This window comes from Vespula pensylvanica, chromosome 21, assembly GCF_014466175.1.
Source record: "Vespula pensylvanica isolate Volc-1 chromosome 21, ASM1446617v1, whole genome shotgun sequence".
NCBI classification, from domain to species: Eukaryota; Metazoa; Arthropoda; class Insecta; order Hymenoptera; family Vespidae; genus Vespula; species Vespula pensylvanica.
The window spans coordinates 492,695-515,617 of NC_057705.1; the positions used below are offsets into that span (position 1 = coordinate 492,695).

The 22,923-nt window shown below is 35.3% G+C and overlaps 3 protein-coding genes across 14 annotated transcripts; 2 read left to right on the forward strand and 1 right to left on the reverse strand.

The window, feature by feature from the left end:
- Nucleotides 1-173: 173 nt before the first annotated feature.
- LOC122636370 (protein smoothened) lies at nt 174-5,705 on the forward strand. The gene is made up of 7 exons (XM_043827519.1): nt 174-511; nt 725-1,042; nt 1,191-1,885; nt 1,955-2,295; nt 2,479-2,680; nt 2,772-2,942; nt 3,013-5,705. The coding sequence occupies exons 1-7, from the start codon at nt 503-505 to the stop codon at nt 4,268-4,270; spliced, it is 2,994 nt and encodes a 997-aa protein (XP_043683454.1). The 5' UTR covers nt 174-502; the 3' UTR covers nt 4,271-5,705.
- Nucleotides 5,706-5,740: 35 nt separating this feature from the next.
- LOC122636383 (androgen-induced gene 1 protein-like) lies at nt 5,741-13,100 on the reverse strand. Of its 9 annotated transcripts, XM_043827555.1 has the most exons (6): nt 11,526-11,657; nt 11,473-11,494; nt 11,214-11,389; nt 6,415-6,552; nt 6,134-6,351; nt 5,741-6,019 (listed from the first exon to the last, which is right to left on the reverse strand). In XM_043827555.1, exons 3-6 carry the CDS (start codon nt 11,370-11,372, stop codon nt 5,827-5,829), a joined length of 708 nt encoding a protein of 235 aa, XP_043683490.1. In that variant the 5' UTR covers nt 11,373-11,389; nt 11,473-11,494; nt 11,526-11,657; the 3' UTR covers nt 5,741-5,826. The 9 variants fall into 9 exon arrangements, with proteins under 9 accessions (XP_043683490.1, XP_043683491.1, XP_043683495.1 ...); XM_043827556.1 differs by lacking the exons at nt 11,473-11,494; nt 11,526-11,657 and adding an exon at nt 12,831-13,100; XM_043827560.1 differs by lacking the exons at nt 11,473-11,494; nt 11,526-11,657 and adding an exon at nt 12,251-12,280.
- Nucleotides 13,101-15,891: 2,791 nt separating this feature from the next.
- Nucleotides 15,892-22,850, forward strand: LOC122636378 (clavesin-2-like). 4 transcript variants are annotated; one of them, XM_043827549.1, is made up of 6 exons: nt 15,892-16,218; nt 19,665-19,870; nt 20,176-20,380; nt 20,671-20,794; nt 20,897-21,109; nt 21,295-22,850. In XM_043827549.1, exons 2-6 carry the CDS (start codon nt 19,714-19,716, stop codon nt 22,006-22,008), a joined length of 1,413 nt encoding a protein of 470 aa, XP_043683484.1. In that variant the 5' UTR covers nt 15,892-16,218; nt 19,665-19,713; the 3' UTR covers nt 22,009-22,850. The 4 variants fall into 4 exon arrangements, with proteins under 4 accessions (XP_043683484.1, XP_043683482.1, XP_043683483.1 ...); XM_043827547.1 differs by lacking the exon at nt 15,892-16,218 and adding an exon at nt 17,829-18,064; XM_043827548.1 differs by lacking the exon at nt 15,892-16,218 and adding an exon at nt 18,279-18,617.
- Nucleotides 22,851-22,923: the final 73 nt, after the last annotated feature.

A 22,923-nucleotide genomic window follows, 5' to 3' on the forward strand; every position in this document is an offset into this window, starting at 1 on the left:
AAGGTTTGAATCTTTCAAGTTTTACCGCCATAACGTGGCATTGCATATGGCGACATTAATAATATTCAACGCTATAGAATTATAATGATTTTATTATATTATATAACTTCATAAAAAATTTCTATCATATAAAAACTCAAGTATCATTTATTTGTCAAAGGATTAGAAAAGAAAAAAGAAGGAAAAAAAAAGAAAAAAAAAAAAAGAAAGAAACATGTAGCGCTACCAGTGAATTATGTATGAAACTGTCTAGCAGCCTGATACATTCAAACTTGGGAAATGCGAAACAATGCGAAGTGTGGTATGGGCGAACGGCGGCGGCCGTCGTGGGTGGTCCAAGTGGTTCTGAGAGCAAGCTTGTCTCGTGTGTGGTCCAAGCCGTTCGTACACTGGACGCGACTATCGCTCTGCCGCCAGAAGATGCGAGACACTTTGTCCGTACAAAAGGGAGGCCTTTCTCCGTGGCTAATCGAGATTAGCTGAAGAAAATATTTCTATCTCTATGCGTGAGGTATAATTTTTTTTCATTATTTACATCCTCTCAACAAAAAATCTTTTCATTGTTTACGTTTAGCCACGTGACTCTGACTACTTTTTAAATAAAATACGCGCGCTTTGTTCCATCTCTTTTTTCTTCTTTTTTTTTTCTTTTTTATTAATTTTGTAATTTAGTTTATCCCTTTCAGTGTCTCAACATTGTAGTTTTTTGATATTATTATTTTAGATTATGATCTTGTTAATATGCTGCTTGCTTATACTTCATGGAGTCAAGTCAGAATTGGAACATACTTTTACTGGTAATACTAATAATGAAAATAAAACATGGAAGGATTTGGATTTGAGCCACAGACACAGAATCAAGGATTCCAATTATCTGCTGGACAGATATCCTTTGGGAGAACTACCTACTGATTCTGAGAACTGCCGTAGACCTGCAAAGTGCATACCTTTACAGAAAAACACTTGTATGGGTACCAAATTACCTTATACATCTACCACATTAGATCTTGTATCTGAATATACAACACAGAAAATAATTGAGGTATGTGTAATGATTTAAATTTAAGAATTTTATATATAATATATATAAGAATAGGTTTAGAGTTTTGAAGTAACAGAGTTTTTACAATTGTAAACTTATCTTCTATTTAATATTCAAAATATACAATTTTATTTTATTTTATTTTAAGGAAAAGTTATATTTACTACAAGCATTAAGACATATACCAAAGTGTTGGGCAGTTGTACAACCATTTTTATGCTCAATATTTATGCCAAAATGCATAAATGATACGGTTGATTTACCTTCTCAAGAAATGTGTAAGATGGTATCAGGACCTTGTAGAATAGTATTTAATCATACTATTTGGCCAAATTTTGTTAAATGCGAGAATACAAAACTTTTTCCAAGATTATGTAAAAATGACATAAGAGAACTGAAATTCAATACATCAGGTAAATGTTTAAAACCACTGATCCCTACTGATAATGCACTTGCAATTTTTGAGGGTGTAGACGGATGTGGTACACAGTGCAATGATCCATTTTTTACATTGGATGAGCAAAAACAAATCCATTCTTTCATTGCTTGGGCTGCTGGTATTTGTTGTACGTTTAACTTTTTTACTGTGGTAAGTACCATGTACCAAGGGTGTAAAACGGTAATACTATACCTTTCAGAAAGTTTAACATTCTATTTTCACGTATTTCAGGTTACATTTTTAATAGACTGGAGAAGTGCAAATAAATATCCTGCATTAGTTATATTTTACATAAATTGTTGTTTTATGGTATCATGTATAGGATGGCTAGTACAATTTACTCCTGGAAGTAGAGATGTGATCGTATGCCGTAAAGATGGGACATTGAGAATGAGCGAACCAAGGTTGGTTTTTTATAAAAGACAAATTTATGTGATAAAATTTATAGACTATATGTATATTGTGATTTTCAGCGGAGAAAACTTATCTTGCGTTGTTGTCTTTGTACTTGTTTATTATTCGCTCATGGCTGCAATGGTGTGGTTTGTAATTTTAACATATGCTTGGCATATGAGTTTTCAAGCTCTTGGTAAAATTCAAGATAGGATCGATAAAAAGGGTGCTTATTTCCATCTGATCGCTTGGTGCTTACCGCTTGTTTTAACGGTAACGATTATGGCATTGGGAGAAATAGATGGTAATAGCGTTACTGGTATCTGTTTCGTGGGTTATACGAATCATGCAGTGAGAGCTTGGTTCCTACTTGGACCCGTGTTAATCGTATTACTTGTTGGAGGATATTTTTTATCGAGAGGTAAGATTTACTTTCGGGATATATACGTACGTTTTCATTATATTCTGTGCTATAAAAACAATGTACTTTTATCGTCCATGCTTCTAATGTTCTTACGTGTAAGTATTAATTGTAACAACGATGAGAAAATGTCGAAATAATATTTTATAAGAAAATGAATACTCATTGCTTCGTTAATCGTAGGATTGATCACGCTGATTCGCTTAAAAATCAGTAGCCAGGAAATTATATCAGAAAGAGCAAGTTCTAAAATAAGAGAAACCATCGTTAGAATGGGCCTGTTTTCCATTTTTACATTTGCAGCAGTTGTAGTGACCTGCTATTGTCACATTCATGAATTTCAGCATTCTTGGCAATGGCGACAAAGTTTTCGCGATTATATGATGTAAGAAAATAATTTCTACGAAAAAAGTTTTAAGCAGCTTATCATTTCTTGTTTTTGTAATTTCGAATAAACTTTTTCTTAATTATTAAAGATGTTCGATAACAACAAAGTATGCAGAAATATCTGAATGTAAAATGGAAGCAAGACCAAGTGCTGCCAAGTTGCAGTTGCATTTACTTTCACCATTTTTTGCTGGTATACTTATGTCATCGTGGGTTTGGACAGGATCTACGGTGGATACATGGACTAGATTTCTCCGACGGTATGTTATTATGTAATTCTTGTCAATGTTGATACGATCGGATGATATAAGTCTATAAATTTTTTTTTAGGACGTTTAATTGCGAGTCGGAAGAACCGATAAGATTGAAGAAACACAAAGTTATAGCGCAAGCTTTCGCAAAACGCAAGACTTTCAACAATGCTGGTCGTTTATCAATTAGTTTTCATAATACTCACGAAGATCCGGTAGGATTGAATTTTGATCTCAATTCGGTAGCTTCGCAAGACTTTAGTTCGACTTGGGCTGCTGCTTTACCAAAACTAGTAACAAGGAGAGGTGCGCTTGTAGGTGGAACAACGGGTTCGGTATCTAGCAACAGAAGAAATTCTGTTGATTCTGAAATAAGTTTTAGCGTGAGACGTGTCTCTGTGGAATCTAGAAGAAATTCATTGGATTCTCAGATATCCGTTCAGATTGCTGAATTGAAAACAACGAGGAAAGTAGCAGGAAGTGCTCGTGGACGTCGTGGAAAGCGTAGAAGAGATTTTGCAAAGTCAAGATCTGGAAAAGTTGGTCCACTTTTTCGACGAGGTAGTACTACGTCCCAAGAGAGTCAGTTGGGCGCACAAATACTTTCAGCGTTGACCATTGGTGGTACATCCAAAATACCGCCTATTCAAGTGCCTAATATGAAGAGACGATCGGCCAGTGCTGGATTAGATGAGAGAGTTTTAAACTCTAAAATGCTCGAAGGGAAAGGCCCGGGTATGCTTCTACCATTTTTATTTCCAGATCAGAGCGGCAGCGATGAAAATTTAAGTAGCGAAGAGAAAAGACATCGAGATATGAGAGACAAAGATATTGATATAGAAGCGGGCAATGTCGAGAAAGAAGATCAAGACACCGACAGCGACGATAGTCAGCCCGATGAAGAAACGAAGATATTAGAACCGGAAGAACCATTAGAAAATAGTAAAAGTAAAGCGAGCAACAAAAGTGCCAAGAGTTATTGTCACGAAAGTGATATCAGAAGTAGGGAAGGTCGTAAAAGCAAATATTTGTTACAAGACGAGGCTATTCTGAAACATTTACTGCAAGAATCTAGCGAGACGAAATTGAAATGCGAAACAGAGAAAAAAGACGCGTACAAAAAGGCTGGTATGGGTGATCTAGCATCTAGCTTAACATCTTGCTGTCCCGAATTAACGCGGTTAATGCAATCGGATGGACAGACTAACGCGAGAGAAATAGCAACGCAAACTTCCTTGCCTCTCGATATCTTGGAAATGGAGGAACTGAAACAAAGTATCGACGAGATCATTAATAGCAGACATTGTAGTTCTAAAGGAACGCAAATGTCACCTTAATTAAATAAAAAATTAAAATACTACGAGGTAAGACTGAACATTAATACTGATAAATATCGTATATCATTGAAAAAGAGATATTAAAAGAAACGCTAACGTCCGAAGAACAATATTCGATTAATATGTTCGACCTAACAATAGTGTGGCTATTAAAGTGTTGATATTATGTATATGTTTTTGATAGCTAAGGATATACTATTCTCTTAAGTAGTACGTCGAAACTTTTTTAATCAATGCGAATGACTTGTAACGTGATCCGGATACACGATGATATTTATATATATCTATATTTTTATATATTTTATTTTTATTAAAATAGTCATAAATTTTTTCCGACGAATAATTTAATGCATTTATAATATCGGATTTGCAAGTGTATCATGCGTTAAGAAATATAAAGTAACTTTCTTTTTTCATAGAAGATCAAATTATTTCGATATATCTACATATCATTTTATATGAACACATCGAAAGAAAATTTTCTTGTGCGAGGATGTTTATACATAACAAGTTTATGTATAAAATATCTTATATTTCAGTAGGTGTAAACAATATAAACGATGACTCACACATAATCATTAAAAGAATTGTTTTAAATCAAATTAGTATAGAGTATAAAGTGTAAATGAGTTGGATTTGTCAATGAAATCGTGTTAAGCTCATCCTTGACAATATAATGCCGGGCTCTCTAAAGCCCATTGACAATGTTTTTCTCCCTTTTTCATTGTCTATCATTTGTTCGTCTATGCGAGACCAGGTTCCTCTTGTTCAGGCTCAATGGACATTATGCTTTCAAATCTGGGTTGTTATTCTCTGCTAGGTATTTTTTACCTATACCCGAATCAAATAATATATATATATATATGTACGTATATCTTGACTTTATTTTTTGCTAGAGAACAAGATTTATATACAAGATTTGTAACGAATTAGAGTGTATAATATATATAGATATATATTTATCTTGGTTGATATATACCTTTAGTGTGTTTACCTACGTGCACACCATATTAATTTGATTGCTTTTATTGTTATATCATTCTCCCGTTATAAAAAGTACAAAAATAATGATTGTGACGAGTCCAATAAGAGCGCATTTTCCGAATTTTATTTACAATCGGTCACTGTGATCCAGGCACTCTTACTTAACACGTGAAATTAGTTTTCCCTTAGGGTAAACAAAAAAAAAACACACATTTATCCTAAAGCTATGGTGAGAAAAACTCACCTAACATGCTTCGAGCGTCAGTCAGCCTCCTGAGCAAAGTTAACGCAACAACAAAAAAGGCTGGATTATCGATTCAGCATTACTAAAAATCTGCCCATGTGCATGCATATTTTGAGGGTTGCGGGGTCGGGGAGGCTTCCGTCTGCTTGACTCTGTTTACTTTGTTTTTGTTTTGTTTTGCATTTTTTTTTTTTTTTTTTTTTTTTTTTTTAAGAAGAAAAAAACGTGCATGTTTCAACGAGTGAACGGTAAAAGAGAATTTATTCACCACCACCGATGGGAGGCAGAACATGATTCGAAGTCACTTGCCAGTGACAAGTTGGCGAGACTACTTGGAATGAGATTTGTGTTGTTTAGTTTGTTCGTTACCCCAAACGAGGTTGTTCAGCATTTCTCCAGCAAAATAGAGTATCAATACGAATGCCAATAAAACGACAAAGAATACTATTCGCAGAGGTGGCGTCAGTACTTCCATCACTGGATACACCCAAATGCCGCTCATGAAATAGATTACGTGCATCCTGTTCGTAAGAAACAATTACTTTATTATATGTAGATTTATAAAAAAATAAATAAATAAATAAATAAACCCGGAAGACTGGCGAACGTTCGTCTCATAGATGAAATCAACTCACCAGATTAAATAAGTAAGCGTAAATGCTAGGAGGCCAGCAAGACCACGCGATCGTTTAGGATATTTTCGCGGTGCTAGTAGCATCTCGATAACAGCCGACACCATAATCATCGTATGCATCAGATGATTCAACCACCATGGGAAATATGGGTCCAATGCCTTTGGTAAGACCAATTCACGGTCGACGCACATTATCGACCAGAACGTTATCCCAACGAACTGTAACGAGTACGATTAATACGATAATGTTCTAACGAAATTAGAAATTTCATGTCTTCGTACCATGGCCATAGGAAAACTAAGAGTCGCGTACACGTAATCCTTCAACTTCCGTACAAATGGCGGCTTCTTCGGGCTAACTGCATTGGTACCATACCAATCATTTACGATACATATAAAAAAGAATACAGCTTGTAATATCTGAAACAAATAATTTCTCGTTTGTAATATTTTATTGACAAAATAGTCCTTTCCTACGCGGTAATCAAATTCAAATGATCGATACTAAAAGACTTAGGCATGTCGTAATAAGGAAACTATTAGTTTGCTAGCGAGAGTATATGGACGTGAGTTCGTAAATATAATTTGAATAAGTTTTTAACGAAATTTCCATTGATTAATGAGCATGAAAACGAAACGTTGTTGCTATGCGATAAAAGCTATTTAACGTGTGGTCAGAACATTTAATGAAGTATAAGCAAAAATGATAAAATTGCGAGTTGCAATTTTTCGCAAAAAAAAGGAAAAAGAAAAAAAAAACGAGATAACTTAGATAGTGCATTTAACAAAAAGAATATTTCGATTAATCAAAGAACGCGTTCGAAGTAATAAAACTTAACAGTCGAAACCCGGAAGCAAATCGATAGGAAAGGAGAAAGAGTGTAACGATCGATAAATGAGTAGTACACATCGTACGTAGCGAATGAAAAGTAGACTTTGTTATTTACTATAATCGACATGGTATATAGTCTCACTACAGAGGTTTTACGCGACGCGTGCTTCTCCCCTTTCTAGTTTCAAAGCAAATCGAGTCGTCGGATTATATCACACTCGTAGTGTCGACTTAAGTCGACAGGGTAATATCTCTCCTTATTTTCTTCATCACGAATATATCATTATATATTCTCGTCGGTAGTTGCGTTTTCACCGATTATATAAGGAGTTAGCCACACTGTCGTTAATAAGAACATGGTGCAATAGTTACAACCATATTAAGCGGTTTACCATATAAATATTTTTCTTTTCTTACTTTTTTTTGGCTCAGCTTTGCGATTAGGAAAACGTCTAAGTTACAAACGAGTTATACCATTCGAATTAGAAAGAGAAGGATGAACACGTAATAGTAAACGATTTCTAAAAACCATCGTCGAGTCTTAGATAATATAGAAAGATAGAGAAACGAATAAACGAAGAAGGGATCCTTTAGAACGATACTAACCGCGTCCCAAAACGTAAGAAATTTAAATCTTCCACCAAAAGCGCCGTGGACCTTCATGACATTCTGTGGCACCACGGTGTACGTGTAATCGTAATAAACGGAATATGCGAATTGCAAACAGGCAATCGCGTGAAATCCTATGAGTATGGATTCTCGCATCTTGTAGGCTATTTTTTTTCTTCAATCCTCTGGAGTCTTCTGGAATAATATATACGCAATTCCTTTGTTTCTTTTTTTCTGACTTTTTCATTTAGTTCTACATTTTCGTTTTATCTTTAATGACCTAAATTATCGCGGGACAAATTACACGTTAATTTCGCCAGGTCAAATGACGCTACGTATCCTTTCGAGGCATATTTTCGTCTCTGACACACAGACATACATACATGCATACCATATTCTCTTTCTCTCTCTCTCTCTCTCTCTCTCTCTCTCTCTCTCTCTCTCTCTCTCTTACTCTTGTGTTCTCTCACTGTCAACCAGCCGAGACACGATCGTGTTTGGATCGATAGCGGAGATAGCGAAAGATAGAAACTAGGCCTCGTTGCTGGTGTACCCGAGGGGTTCCTTTGGTCTCCTTCTTAGCTTCTTTCTCTTTCGTTATCTACTAAATTTTGTTTTCTCTTATTCTTTTATTATCTCGATCAATTATTTCATGCTCCGAAATAATTAGATAAAAGATTTCAAATCGTTGTCTCCTCGTATCTTTGTAAGGGTTTAAATGGGCTGAAATATCTCGAACGGTCAATAAGGTTCGGTAAAAAAAAAAATTACTCAACACCGAAATTGTTCTTTGCTTAATATAGAGTGCGCGTGCGTATCGGTTGCACGATCGCGTGCTAGTCTTCATCGGATGCTACGATTTTTGATGGCATCGTGTTTATCTTTAAATTTTGACCGTTATGTGTTCCGTTTGCATTTATTCTGTATATTATTAAAATTAAAATTAAAATTCATTACGCGTCAAAAATGATTATCGTGTCATACATAGATGACTTGCACGTTTTGTTTAAGAAACTATTTTTAGTTAAATACTGATATCAATACTTGAACGCCTTTAAAAGTGTAATTTTTGTGAATTTACATTGAAACATTTTATTAAGTAATATTTTTACAAAATGGCATTCATACGTTTCAGACGTCAAATTTAATCGTTCATTTTCAGTGAATAACGAATAATTGCAAAATAGCATTCACGCTTATCGGATATCAAATTCAGTACTCATTTATATATTCATTCGTATATTTGTTCTCTTTTCGACTCAACAATAAATTCGAGAAACACGTAAAACAACCCTTTGACTTTTGATTATCTCTTTAAATAGATAAAAAAAGAGAGAAGGAGAGAGAAATCATAAGTCATGAGATGTCTTTCTTCCGCGTTCACGAGGATGACCCGAAAGGAAGGGTCAAAATGCTTTTATCATCGTCCATCGACGTGTCTGCATATCAGCAGCATGTTCTTTACACGTGTCTCTCGGCACATTCGCCTTCTTTTGTTTTCTTTTTTATTATTTTTATTCGCATGATCGCGCTCCCTTACTCCTTTTATTTTCTCTCCCTTTACATGCAGGGAATGTACACTGTATCTCACGATTTTTCACTTTTCTCACGCGATTTTTACACTATTATTGGCAAATATTATCAGCTCTTTTCTTATTACGTATATATACATATATATGAAAAACTTTTTTTGCAAATTTTCAAAGAAGAAGACCTCAATAGATATCGTTGAGACTTGATGATACGCGAGGTTCGTGCTCCGATCGTCTCGGCGGACTGTAACTTACTGACGGATGAGAGAAAAAGAGGTGGGAGAGAAAGAGACAGAGAGAGAGAGAGAGAGAGAGAGAGAGAGAGAGAGAGAGAGAGAGAGAGAGAGAACAGAGGAAAGAAAAGGCGTGCGCGGCACGTTCGTTGGATGCTTGTTCACTTTCGAGCATGCGAGTGGCTTTTGGAGAAAGATAGAGAGAGAGAGAGAGAGAGGGAGAGAGAAGAGAAATTCTAATGGTACGGGTTGGAAAAACGAGAGAAGAAACAAAAACGACGAAAACGAAAAAAAAAGAAGAAAAAAGTGGGAAAGCGAAATCTTAAAGTTCAACTGTCCAAATTCCAAAGCATACTTATTATCTTTGTTCGTTTATAAATTATCTAGTGTGATAAGTCCGACTGTATAAATGAGTAGATCTATTAAAGAGTAGACTACACATATCACGCACGAGGCTTTGGTAATCGAGCACATGGCGACCATCGTTTCACGTACTACGTTCCATCACTATTGGTCTCTGTTATACTACTTCCTCTTTAGAGGTGAGATATGGATACCTTTTCTTCTCTCTTTCTCTCTCTCTCTCTCTCTCTCTCTTCTTGTTTTCTCTCTTAGTCTATACGCGTATCCGTCTTTGTCGAACCGACTGTGTTTACACTCTCAAGCGAATATACATGGCTTCCATGATACGTAAAAATTAAGATCGTTGGCATTAAACAGCCAAAGAGAGCCTAGAGATTTTTAGAGCAAGCGTATATGCGTGTAGGTATATGTACGTATATACGGCATAGAGAGAAAGACAAACACACGTTCAAAACGTTGTATTGTCCGGAGTAACTCCGCAAGAGGAAAGAGAGGGACGCGAAGGTTGTGCGGAAGGAGAGGAGAGGTATGCGGCTGATTTTCTGCGCAGACCGAAAACGCGCATGCTCGTCATCATCATAGTCGTTGTCGTCGTTTTCTACAGAACATACAAGTAACTACAAGTCTACACAATTTAATAATATATCCGTGTATCATGACGTTAATGTAATGATAAAAAAATTAAAAAAGAAATAATATTGCCTTCTAATCACATTTCACGTATCGTTACGATAAGACAAACGTGATGACTTTCTATTTCAAGAGATTAAAATGCGTGCGTGCGTGCGTGAGTGTGCGTGTGTGTTCGTGCATTTTGCGTAACTCACGAATAAAATAAATATTTTTTTCTTTTTCTTTCCTAATATGTCGTCGCACAAGTTATACGCCGTGCTACGGCTTTTCCTCGTCGTGAACGCGAGAAATCGAACGGGATTTGCTATATAACCGCTTACCGCAATGCGTTTGGCGCATTTCAGATTTTCCATTCCTAATGAATAGAGTCAAGATAGCGTCTTTTATTGCTATTCTTGCATCATTACAATCGCAATAAGCCTTTTATTTATTTTCCTTTTCTTTTTTTTCTGACAAATTTTACAAAGGATATCTTATATCTTTTTGTACATTTATTAGATAATTCGACGAGGTTGACCTCATTAGTATATAAAATTGATAAGTATGATAAGTACATAATTACGTATTTCTCTACATACTGTCAAATAAAATCAATAATATCGACTCCGATGAAATATATTGTATAACACGTGTGTTTTAACGAATATCTGTCTTACATACACATATATATTTGAATAGAATATTTCTGAAGCTTTCAACTTTGTGATATACGACTCTGATTATACAAAAAACGAACAAGATTCGGTTTTTAATGAAGGGTCGTTGGATTGATTAAAATCCTCTATCTCGTATGAAATTTTTTAATAACGTAAAATGTCACGTATAATACAAAAAAAAAAAAAAATCTCGGATAACTCGAAAGAAAATTTTTCCACTTACCACGTTCCACATCGTCAAAAACTTCAATATTCCAGGGTCAAATTCGGAAAATAATTCCTCTAGTAGTGGAATCGATTGCAAGAAGGAAGCATGAATGGTGATGTAAGCGTAAACGGCGCACATGCCAATGTGAATAAAACTGTTCATCTTCTGAATCATCTTGTGTCAGATTTTTCCTGAAAAAATATTTTCATTTGTCAGTTTATCGAAATGTGTTTTCTAATCTGTGAACACCGTTTTAAAATCAATTTGTAATTACACGATTAGTCGAAAATATCAACGAAGAAATTGTATTAAAAGCTTCGATTGCGTTAAAAATTTTCAAATTATAAATGCAGTTTTCATGTTTTTACTTATAGACAATAGAGCACGATAAATATGTATAAAAATGAAGAAAGAAGCAATACGGTCGGTCCGAAGAGTTCTACAGTTCTTATAAGACTGAAATCATTTAGAAACCCGTTTACTTTGTAACTGTATGCGTGACTATACACCGATACGTTAAGTGAACCTTCGTATATGTATACGATACAATGGAGATGAGGTCCAACGAACAACTTTGATTGTAGAAATAGATTCGTAGAATATCAACACGCGTAGTATTATAAAAAATCTATCATAAAGCGAGAACGATTTATCGATATTGGAATATTTATACATATATGTACGTGTCTTATAGTACAAGTTTATTATATATATGATAATATTGTGAATTCGAAATAATATACTTTTTCAGACAAGCTACTTGACTAATGAATAAGGTACGTACATGCAAGAAATTTAAATATCAGTGGACGCGTACGATGTGTGTTTAGTAGTTAGATATGGCGTGCATGTATACGTGAGAGAAATTATTGGGGTTAATACTTGATTGTGGTAATCGTGATCGATTAAACGGTCGAGTTAAAAATCAAGATGGCTTTTATTCGACGTTATTTATTATGACACTATTTTTTCTTTCGACTCTTCTAACGCATCGAGATATAACTTTTAAATTGATCGATCGATGGCACTACAATTAATTGTTATACTCGCACCGTTTCTTTTTTAAATCCAATTTCGATCGTGGAGCTTGCAACGATCTGTATAAACTTTTTTCTAATCAAACATTAATAAACGTTATAATACGAAATATAAAAACTGAGAAGGAATCTTAACAGTTCATCGAAAGCAAGATGCTTCTATCGTGAAACAGACTCGACTGCGAGCGACGATGCTGATATACGGTTATTAAAGTAATCGCTGATAATTCTTTTATTTAACTAGCACTTGGTGGAAGAAGAATTGTATCCTTTGATCTTGAACTATATTTATGTTATACCTTAACTGGTCTGCTCTCTATGAGTTTTTTTCTAATAACTTGCTATTAACATTTTTAATGATTCAATATATGTTCATGCAAAAAAGCTAATAAGCACTATGCAAGTTACGAATGGGGGGACTTTTAATCGCGCACACACACATATACACGTACAACGCTTCGTTCCAACATCTTTTTTTTTGTGAAACAAATTAGATCGGACCGATTAAATAATATAAGATAAGATAGTCGGTAGGATCGAACAAAATTTGGTAGGATCGGTTCGATAAAATTATCTTTTAAAGAAATTACTATACCTTTTCTTTCGGAGGACGTATATATATATATTCGTTGTTTTCCTTTCATCAATCAATGCACGCAAAGCTCGAACGATTTCGACGGGAAGTCGACTGCGAACTGATGAACCAACGTGTTCCCTTCATTTGTTCGCTGACGGAGAGACGACGAATTTATCGAAGCACCATGCAACTCCCCACCGACTCTTTCGTTTCATTCGACATTGTGGTTTAGCAATAGCGGGAGAAACGAGATGTCTTCTTGCTTATCGTTTACAGACACTAAGACTAATATCTCGTGGTTGAAAGACCAAAGATTAGATCAGGTTTCACTCTATTTCTTCGATTTCAATTGTTATAGTACAGCAAAATAAATAAATAAAAGTTTAGAGTTTCTTCCGATCTTATGCATTGGTTTTCTAATTTCTTTTCTTTATTTGTTATCTTCTATTCAAAATGGATGACCAAGTTACTACAACAAAAAATTGTAGCTTGCATATAAGCAGCTTGATGTTTAATCTACTTTCTTTAAAGGATAATTCAATGAGACTAATAATTTTAAGGATAAAATTTATCTTCAAGTATTCAACTGATCCGTGTTGATCTATGTGATCCGGATGGATTTATTTATATTATTTTGCATCGGTGAAATATTTAAAATGCAATCTAATTCATAAAAGTTTTTATCGATGGTTCAAAGATCGCTCCTAATCGCAAAAAATTTGCGTTTCATTAATTTTTTTTTTTACATATGGCTAAAATCAACGTCATTTTATTTTAGTTTGTGTTGTAAAATATTATCGGGCTATGTAAACATAATTATTTTACGCGATAATTTTATATAATATAAAATTATATTTAATATAATGATGCCCAGACACGATAATAATTTATTAAGCGGATAATAAATAACTTTTGGAAAATGGAGCGATACCTAATCTTTGCACGATAGATGTCTCGTGTTTTACAAAAAAAAAAGTAGTCTAATAACATTGGTAAGTATATCGCTTATTTATAAGGTATCTTTAGACCTTCCTTTTTAATTGATTTAATTTAATTGTTAGTACAATTTATTGATTCACATTCCAATCAGCGAACGTAAGTAATATCTTTTGAAATATTTCAATTTAACACGATAATCTATGACACGAACTGTAAATCAATCATCGTTCTAACAAATTCGGTTCAAGTAATTTTCTCGAACAGAAGCGTAATTTAACGAGGATGATTTTTTGTTTCTTCGTAATTGACCTGATTAATTTCACCGATGCAATAATATCCACGTCAATGCAAATTCATTCTGAGCGGGACAACCCCATAATTGTTGAATTTTAAATCAAATTTAAGCTATTACCACAATCTAGATGATTACGGCCGATTATTAAAAATCGTATTAAATCGAAACTTTTTTCGCTTTCGTAATTATAACGATTCCAAGCCGTCCAATTAGATAACGAGAACTTTGCTAAAAGAAATACGAGATTAGTTCATCCTTGTTGCAACGGAGTTGCAATTGCGTTAAGATAATTTCTAAATTTTCACGTAATAACACGCATGGAACGTTCGGCTCATGGCACCAACACTTTCCATGATTCTACTCGAGCACGTACTCGATCGTACATGTAGATCGTAAATGCCTCTTAATTTATGCTCTCGAATAACGTTCGTACCCTCTTCGATGTTCTTTTCGTGACTCATCGAAAAGTATTTTTATTTCTTTTTAACAATGAACTTTATGATAGACGGACAGAGAGGGGGAGAGAGAGAGAGAGAGCTGGAGATCAATGATCATTAAGGATCATCGATCATTACTTCAAGATGATTGAGGAGACTGATCATTACTGTTTCGCTTCGGTAATTATAGTCGAAGCAAATATCCGGTGTCCGGTATAGATCGTGGGGCATATGCAATGACACAATATGGCTGACCGTACAACCAGTTTATGACTTATATCTTCGGTGCAATGTACCTTGCCTGACCGGTTAAGAGCCAACAACGATTTACGCGGACAAGGACGCATTGTGAACTAGAAAATACAAGAGTGGTCGATTCACTGTCTTTCACAAGACACGATTACAAGTACGATTGGTTTATTGGATCCACGTGGCTTTTTCTTAACCGTTTAGTCAAAGGTAACGATTAATTACGTTTGGAAAATGTTCCATGACTCGGAACAATTCGAAATATTGGGAAATCTTGTGTTAACGAGGAAAAAGAACAGGGCACTACTTTCTCGAGTTACAGTCATCTCTACCAACTGACTATTCTAATGGTCGTCCGGAGAATCCATAGAGTGGCGCCTTCTTTCATGGTCGGAGGTCGGTTACCGAGCTGACGGTTTCGAACCGTCAGTTTCGCGCCGGACGGTTTCCTCGACAAGCCGGCTCGAATACATTCGAGCTGATTTGTGCGTGAAAAAAATCGTGTTCTTCCGCTTACAAAAATCGAAAGGATATTCTACAACAAAATACGCGGCTTCTTCGCGCTAATCGAAACGAAGTGAATCTATGCGTTTTAGATGCGGGGTAGAAAATAATTTATCGAAAACTCTGAGAAAAAAGTACAATAATTGTTTCGTAGAATCGTTGAATAATTCATTTGTTGAGACTCGATATTAAAAGTAGGTATCTTTAACCCATTTTTAAAAGTTTTTTTATTTTCTTGTCAAACACATCATTGCCCTTGAAAATGAACGAATACTTTGTCTTTCGCATTTTCTTTGTTCCCGTGCATAGAAACATAGATAAATGCATCCGTATTTTGTTTTCAATGAAAAAAGTAAATCGATCGCTGTCAACAATTGTACATATCGATACATTTTCTTTCTTCGATACTTCCAATATTTTAGTTGAATAATATTCAACACTATTAACATACGATAAGATAAGATATTTGAATACCACTTAAATTTACTGATTTAATTGATTTATTTTTCTCATATTTCTGATGTCACTGTAGTGGGTTGCCATTGGAACCGATTTAAATGATGTTCTTTCAACATTGAAATTTTTGCTTCTTTACTTTTTCTCGATACAAAGCATAATTTCTTTTCAAGGCTAACTTGTCAATTTGTTTTTAAATTCCTCTCTCTCTCTCTCTTTTTTGTTTTTTAATCCAATTAAACGATATTCTCATTGGCCAATGCAAAACGTGACATATCGTCGTGAGCCTCGTGTTATATTAATTGTATCACCTCTAATTCAATCGAAGCAGAGAGAGAGAGAGAGAGAGAGAGAGAGAACTGATAAACTTGCCCCAGGTTATTTAAGCTCAACAAAGGATGAGCTATAAATCGATAATCGTTTCGACTTCTCGTCATGGAAACGTTGAAATAAGTTTGAACTTGAACAGCTGACAATTACTTGATAAAACGCTAGTCTTTATCAAAGGAACGAATTTTCAAGATAGGTATGTTGCTAGATAGATGTACGAATTATAATATTAATATATATAAATTAATTGTAATATTAATATGATTAATATTATTATATTATATTATTATTATAATATTCGAGTCGTATTCTGTCACTTAGGAATTCTACCAATACGAAATAAAAAGTAGTCTCCGAATTACTTACTTTCATTAATGGTGTTAACAATAATAGATTAATAGAGAAACAACAAAAGTTTTTATGCTCGTAGTTTTACGATCTAAAAAAGAAAAATTATTTTGAAAAGTTTCGAACAAAAATTATCACGTAAGAACTTTTTCAATTCAACCTGTAGTTTGCTAACACATTAATTAGCTAATTCGATATTGTATTTGTATGATTAATCGAATATCCTGGGTTATAGAAGAAAAAAATTAAACGTGACTAGTTATTTTTCACTTTGTTTTACCGAGTTCTCGAGCGTTACATTGCGTAACGTCCTCGATGGTCTACGTTACGGTTTGTTTCGCTTCCACAACTCGTGGAATACGAATTATGCGTATCGGAGCATACAGTTTTTAAAAAAGAATTAGAAAAAATAAAAGAGGAAAAGAAAAACACAACTTCGTTTACACGTATCCATTCGAAACGAACATATAAACATTTTTATCTTAATCGCATTAGAATCGATATTTTCTATACGTGCTCTCAATTCGAACGTTCGCATCGATTTGCATCGATTAGAAGTATCGTCCTTGAAGTATTGGAAAAGTGCAAGTTTCGATTTCATAGTAATATTCATTAGAAATCGATAGGTTATCTCGTTCCACGATTGAATTCGTAGACTCGAAACATCGATTTTACGATTGCCATAATTCTATTCAACCGTACGCATGCACATGCTTTTGACATCACTTTTGTAAACTAGTTATAAATCAATTGTAATCGATATCTCGAATGCATCGTACTTATATAATTATGTACATAAATAATATATATATATATATACATATATATATTTATAGTATTATGACAACGCCAAGTTTCGTCTTATCTTCACGTGCGATTAATCAGTACGTTACACGCTAGTCTCTTCGTTGTCCTTCCAGATTACTAATCGTAACTAGTTAAAAAAAATAAGACAATTATCTATTAATTATGTGGTACACGCGTAGTATAGCGTGCTTCTTTGACTCGATTGCACGTATTCCAGTCGAATAGTCTGTAAGACGTGACGATTGCATACATTCGCAAATATTTCTCTCTCTCTCTCTCTCTCTCTCTTTCTCTCTTTTTCAAAACGATTATTGTTCTGGTGATATGTTCTCTTCGTTGTTTGCACGAAGCAAAATGTTTCGCATATATGTACGATGGTACATCGGCTATGTACCATCTGTTCCGTTAATTTTGCATGTTACATTTAGTGGAAACATTTGTCATAACAAGAATAATTATTAACGTTGACGATAAGCAAATTACACCACTATACGCGCCAAAGTGATATGGAATTTCATTGACAGAAATTTTCAAAATATTTTTTCTGTATTTGGAAATTGATCCAAGTTTGTGTACGCGTGGATGCCTGTTGCGTTAAAATACATAGGAAGATCGAAAAGATATTTTCGTCGACTCAACGATCGATCGATCGATCGACCGACCGACCGACCGACCGATCGATAGATCGATCTCCTCTCTTTTTTTCGTATAATCCAAACGTTCTTTTCCATTATTTTTTTACACCTGTCGACGTTACGAACCATATACGAACGTACATTATACTGGCTCTCTCTTTCTCTCGACGCCAATGTACCACAGCGATGCGATGAACGCTTGAATTTTTCGGAGAACGGGTTCACAATAGCGGCGCAACGAGCAGAAAGCTGGTGAGTCAGCCTCCATTCTTCCCTCTCCTCTTTTCCTCTTCCATCTCTCTCTCTCTCTCTCTTTTTTTCTTTATCTTTCTCGCACACTCATTGCTAACCGGCTTGTCCTGTCCTTTTCTGTCTCTCTTGGTCGATGTCCCTCACTCTCGCAGGTAACCGGCTTCTCTTGTCTTCTTCTATCTCTCGCGACTCAACCGAATATCCTTCTCCTTGGTATATATATATATATATATATTTCTCCCTCTCTCTTTTTATCCTGTTCTTTCATATTTCACAAGAACTACACTCTATAACTCCGTTGAACGGCCACTAGCATGCGACTTTATCGGCGACCTGTCAGTCGCCGATCGAGCTTACCTTTGCGCGTTCGATCTCAGAGATCCTTTCTGCGATCTCCCTTCTTTCTTGTTTTATTTTGTTTCATCGATTATCCTTGAGTTTTATATAATCTTTTGAGAAGAGGAAAGTGAAAGAGAGAAAGGGTTCTGAGGTACGAATTAATAATCAGCCTCAAAGTATTTAGTGAGTTTTATGAACGATCAAGCTGACCTTGGTGCGTGTCTAGATTTCTATGATTTATGCGATTCAACTTTGGATCGATATTTTTGTTCGATCAAATATATATACATCGAAATGCAAATAATTAATATATTATAAATTATGATTCGGCTAATTTTCTTTTTTTTCTTTCTTTCTTTTTTTTTTTTTTTTTTTTTTTATTACGAGTGTGATTTATGGGTTTTAACAAAATTTATGATCCTGTAACTCTGTAATTGTTGAAAAGAAAAAAATTCTGTCGTGGAAATGACACGGACAATGTCGTAAGATCTTGCGCTCGATCACGAAACGTTCGTGTGTATACGGATGTTGTAATCGACAGACTAGAAAAGACTTTCGATGATCGTAATTGATTAAGGAGTTGTCTATCGAAAGGAGTTTTCGATGTCGAGGTGATTCGCCTTCTTTGGCGATGACTCATTCTTAGAAAGCTGGAAGAGCAGTGGTCGCTAATCCACTTCGATCGATCCATCGATCCTGTATCCTTCGAATAACACTCTTTTTTAATCGATAAATCTTTAAGATCGTCGTCCTTGGACCGTACGAATCGTCGTAAATTTTGCACCTTTGAACGAAGAAACGTGATGTATTCTTTCTTTGGGTCGTCGAAGCATTCGAGTCGACAGTACTCTTCTTTTATTTAATCGAGATAGGAATAAAACACAGTTATGATTAATTAGTTAATGATCTCTTTAGGTTCCTTGTATCTCGTAGCTTTACTCGAAGATCCTACGAATGCGGTCTCCTTCTTTTCACGTTCGTGAAGAAACATATGAAATGATAAATGTCGATTTATCATAGTTTATTTGCTTATGGGCGCGTCTATAGACATTGATCTTTCGTGTCAAGATTTACCAAGAATCTTTTATAAAACATACTTGGTTAGCAAAGAGTGTCACGATCAGCTTCGGACAGCGTAATTCGATCGGTAGACTCGAAGTTCGTATTACGAGTATCACGATAGCTCGAGAAGCAGGACATAGTAAACGAGTGATATTGCAAAAGGTGAGCGTGTAAAAATCGGATCAATTTTATTTTTAAGATTTTCCTCGTCTTTCATCGAAGAAAAGAGGAATTAAAAGATTGCCAAGATGTCGGAGTATTGCGAATATATGTGGGATCCGAGTGGTCACACAAGTACGGCACTTTCTCGGAGCATTTACCAAGAAGATGCGAGGTTGGACAAGCGAGACAAAAAGCTGGCCATTAAATCGGTCCGAGCGATTCTTCGAGAGATGCCGGATGTGGGTAAGACGATTTTTATATCCCTCTACTCTCTTCGATTTCACACGCACGCACACACACATATATATATATATATACAATCGATATGTTTTGTAAGAGGAGTCGGTAGTTGGCTTGAAAAGCCTCGAATTTCCGGTGAAGTTTCGTTCGTGCCTTCCTGCCCGATATAATTCCGCGTCCGTATTCAAACTGCTTCCCGTTTCGCCTTGAGCATAACAATGACCCCGTCCCTTTTTAATTTTTTTTTCCTCTTTATATACCTACGTATATATGTATGTATCTCTAGCATCATTATTGGCTTGTCCTAGACTTGAAACATTGCACGGACGAATATATTACGCGCTTCCTGCTCGCACGGAAGTATCGAGCCGAGCAAGCAGCTGCTCTGATAGCTGCTTATCAAGCTCAGATAGCTCATCGACAGGATATTTTCGGTAATCTCACTGCTCGTGATCCTGCATTGCAACGAGCTTTACGTGCTGGTATACCCGGTGTTTTACCTGCTCGCGACAGGTAAGATCGAGATCCAAATTGATCCGATTCGTTACGATCTATCGTTTAACACGTTGAATGCCGAGGTCGTTTTATTAACAGAAAAAGGAAAAAATGGAAGAAAAAGAAAGAAAAAAAAATTGAGACTTATTATGACGTTTGAACACACTTGAAAAATTAATAAAATGAAGTCTACCGTGATAATCACGACGAGTTTATCGACTTGTAAAAAATATGTGCGGCATTAAACGCGTTGAACGATAAAATGCATAAGAAAATGTTGATCTAAGAAGATAATGTCTCTTTTTCAGGAAAGGCAGGTGCGTTTTGGTAATCTTAGCTTCACAATGGGATCCAATTGCGGTGCCAGCGTTATCGGTTCAACGAGCAATTTTTTTAGTCCTCGAAATTCTAATTCAAGATCCAAGAAACCAGGTTCGCTTTCTAAGAAAGAAGTTTCGATTAAAACGTCGTTACATCCCTATGTAACTTACCCGGAAGTTTCAAGTACACTTAGCTCTTATTTGATCCTTACAGCAATCCGGTTTCGTAGCTGTGGTCGATTGGAGTGGATTTTCTCTGCGGCAAGGCGGTGCATTGGGTGCAGCAGCTCTTCGAAACTTGATAGCTGCGCTTCGTGGTCGATTTCCGGCCAGATTCAAGGCTATACACTTCCTTTCGGCGCCTTTATACGTTCAAGCTACTTTAGCTTTTGTCAAACCTTTCCTGGATGAAAAAACTCGTAATAAGGTGAGTTTCGAGCTATGCTTTAGTACAACTTCCTGAAACATCGTTTCTTTTAAATGATATCCGTCGAAATGCTTAATGGCGTGAGCGAGCGATGTCACAAATTAAATTTAGTAGTCATCGTAAAAAAAAAAAAAAAAAAAACTTTCCAAATGCTTCCTACGACGAATATATCATTGTTATTTTAGATTTATTTGCATGGAAATAATCTTAGTACTCTCCACGAACATCTCCCAACGGATATACTACCTGCGGAATTAGGAGGCACTGGGCCATCCTTTAATCCTGGCCTCTGGGCCGAGCCAGTCATTCATTCGGCAATGAAGGAAGCTGAATTGGCAGCCTTGAAAAAGGAAAAGGAGCAATTACAAGATGAAAGAAACGAGAATGCTTCTGAAAGACTGACAAACTTTGCCGACGACGACAAAGTCGTGGAATCAAAGAACGTTGAAAATTACAAAAGAAACGAACCAGCTTTCGAGGAACACAAACACGAGAGAGAAAGTTTCAAGAGCTTTGGTAAATCCTATCGAAATAACGGAGATGGGAAAAGCGTGGAGCTAAGTTTGATCAGAACTACGACTTCTTCCGATTCAAAAAACGCGAACAAAGTAGAAGAACAGAAAGATAGAACTCGTCTGATAGAAGTTGCTGAAAGTAATAACGGTAACGAAGCTAAAACCAATGGGTTGGACAACAGAATGGATCATTTAAGAGAAGTCGATGACTTGGCGCTACTCGAGTTACAATCCGAGACGAATTCGAACGAATTTGAAATGATTTCTAGTAGGCCTGACAGTGAGGATAGCAAGGACAATTCGTTAGAAAATAGATCGGAAAAGGTACTCATTAGAACTGGAAAAAGTCATACGCCAACGGAGGAAATGAATCTCATTACGTAAAAGTGATCTCTTTATGTCGATACTAAATATTTCCTCGAAGTATGCGATAACGATTCTAGATAAATATTATACAATTAGTTTTGTATGTAAGGTTTTTTAAGTGACACGCGGTATAGTTGGAAAGAAATAACATTGAGTACATTTGTCGATACTTTGACGATACAGTTGTTAATGAACTTCTGTGATGATTTTTTGTTTCTTTTTTTAATGCATTACACGTACTTATTATATTCTCTGACAGGTGATCCTTGTTTTTGCGTGGACCAGTATAATACCGTAGCTTCCTAAAATATAATTTTTATGTTAGAAAAGAAATAATGGAAATTTGTTAAAAATACTATATTATAGAGAAAATATTTACTCGTACGACAAGGACTGATATATACATATATGCTTTTATGTATGCTTGTATGAGGCTACGTTCCACAAATTAATAGCCAAATTGAAGCTGATACCGTATTTACGAAGTTCCTTTATTGTATTAATAAAAACAGTGTTTTTTTTTTTTATTGTCTATTTAAACTGCTTTAAATTTAGGTCAGATACATAGATCCATGCGTTTAAATATTTTTAAATATATTATCTATTTCGTACGGACGTACGGTAAGCTCTTTCCAAAATTATTAAAAATTATACGAGATACGTCAAGGCATTTTCCAGAAATTGTATTCGTTGTACTTGTAAATATGTAATAAATTATTTATTCCACGAACTCTCGATCGCAGAACTTCAAATACTTCATGTATTTATTAAGAATGTATAATCTTAAAAGCACGAACAACTCCATTTAAAAAATGTATTTGTGATGATAAAAATGAAAATATATTTTCGAACAAAAGAAATGTTTGTTTCCTTTTTACTTTTTACAATACAATTTCCTACGAAATAACCTAGCCTAACAGGAAATGATAATCG

Bases quoted from the DNA above. Each gene is read 5' to 3' on its own strand.
- LOC122636370 (XM_043827519.1), top strand. The intron at 2,681-2,771 runs GTAAGAAAATAA...TAATTATTAAAG, and splicing joins AGTTTTCGCGATTATATGAT to ATGTTCGATAACAACAAAGT. The intron at 2,943-3,012 runs GTATGTTATTAT...ATTTTTTTTTAG, and splicing joins TGGACTAGATTTCTCCGACG to GACGTTTAATTGCGAGTCGG.
- LOC122636383 (XM_043827556.1), bottom strand. From the start codon at position 11,372: ATGATTCAGAAGATGAACAGTTTTATTCACATTGGCATGTGCGCCGTT. The intron at 6,352-6,414 runs GTACGAAGACAT...TACTCGTTACAG, and splicing joins TTAGTTTTCCTATGGCCATG to TTCGTTGGGATAACGTTCTG. The intron at 6,020-6,133 runs GTGAGTTGATTT...TCTTACGAACAG, and splicing joins ACGCTTACTTATTTAATCTG to GATGCACGTAATCTATTTCA.
- LOC122636378 (XM_043827549.1), top strand. From the start codon at position 19,714: ATGTCGGAGTATTGCGAATATATGTGGGATCCGAGTGGTCACACAAGT. The intron at 19,871-20,175 runs GTAAGACGATTT...GGCTTGTCCTAG, and splicing joins TCGAGAGATGCCGGATGTGG to ACTTGAAACATTGCACGGAC. The intron at 21,110-21,294 runs GTGAGTTTCGAG...TTGTTATTTTAG, and splicing joins ATGAAAAAACTCGTAATAAG to ATTTATTTGCATGGAAATAA.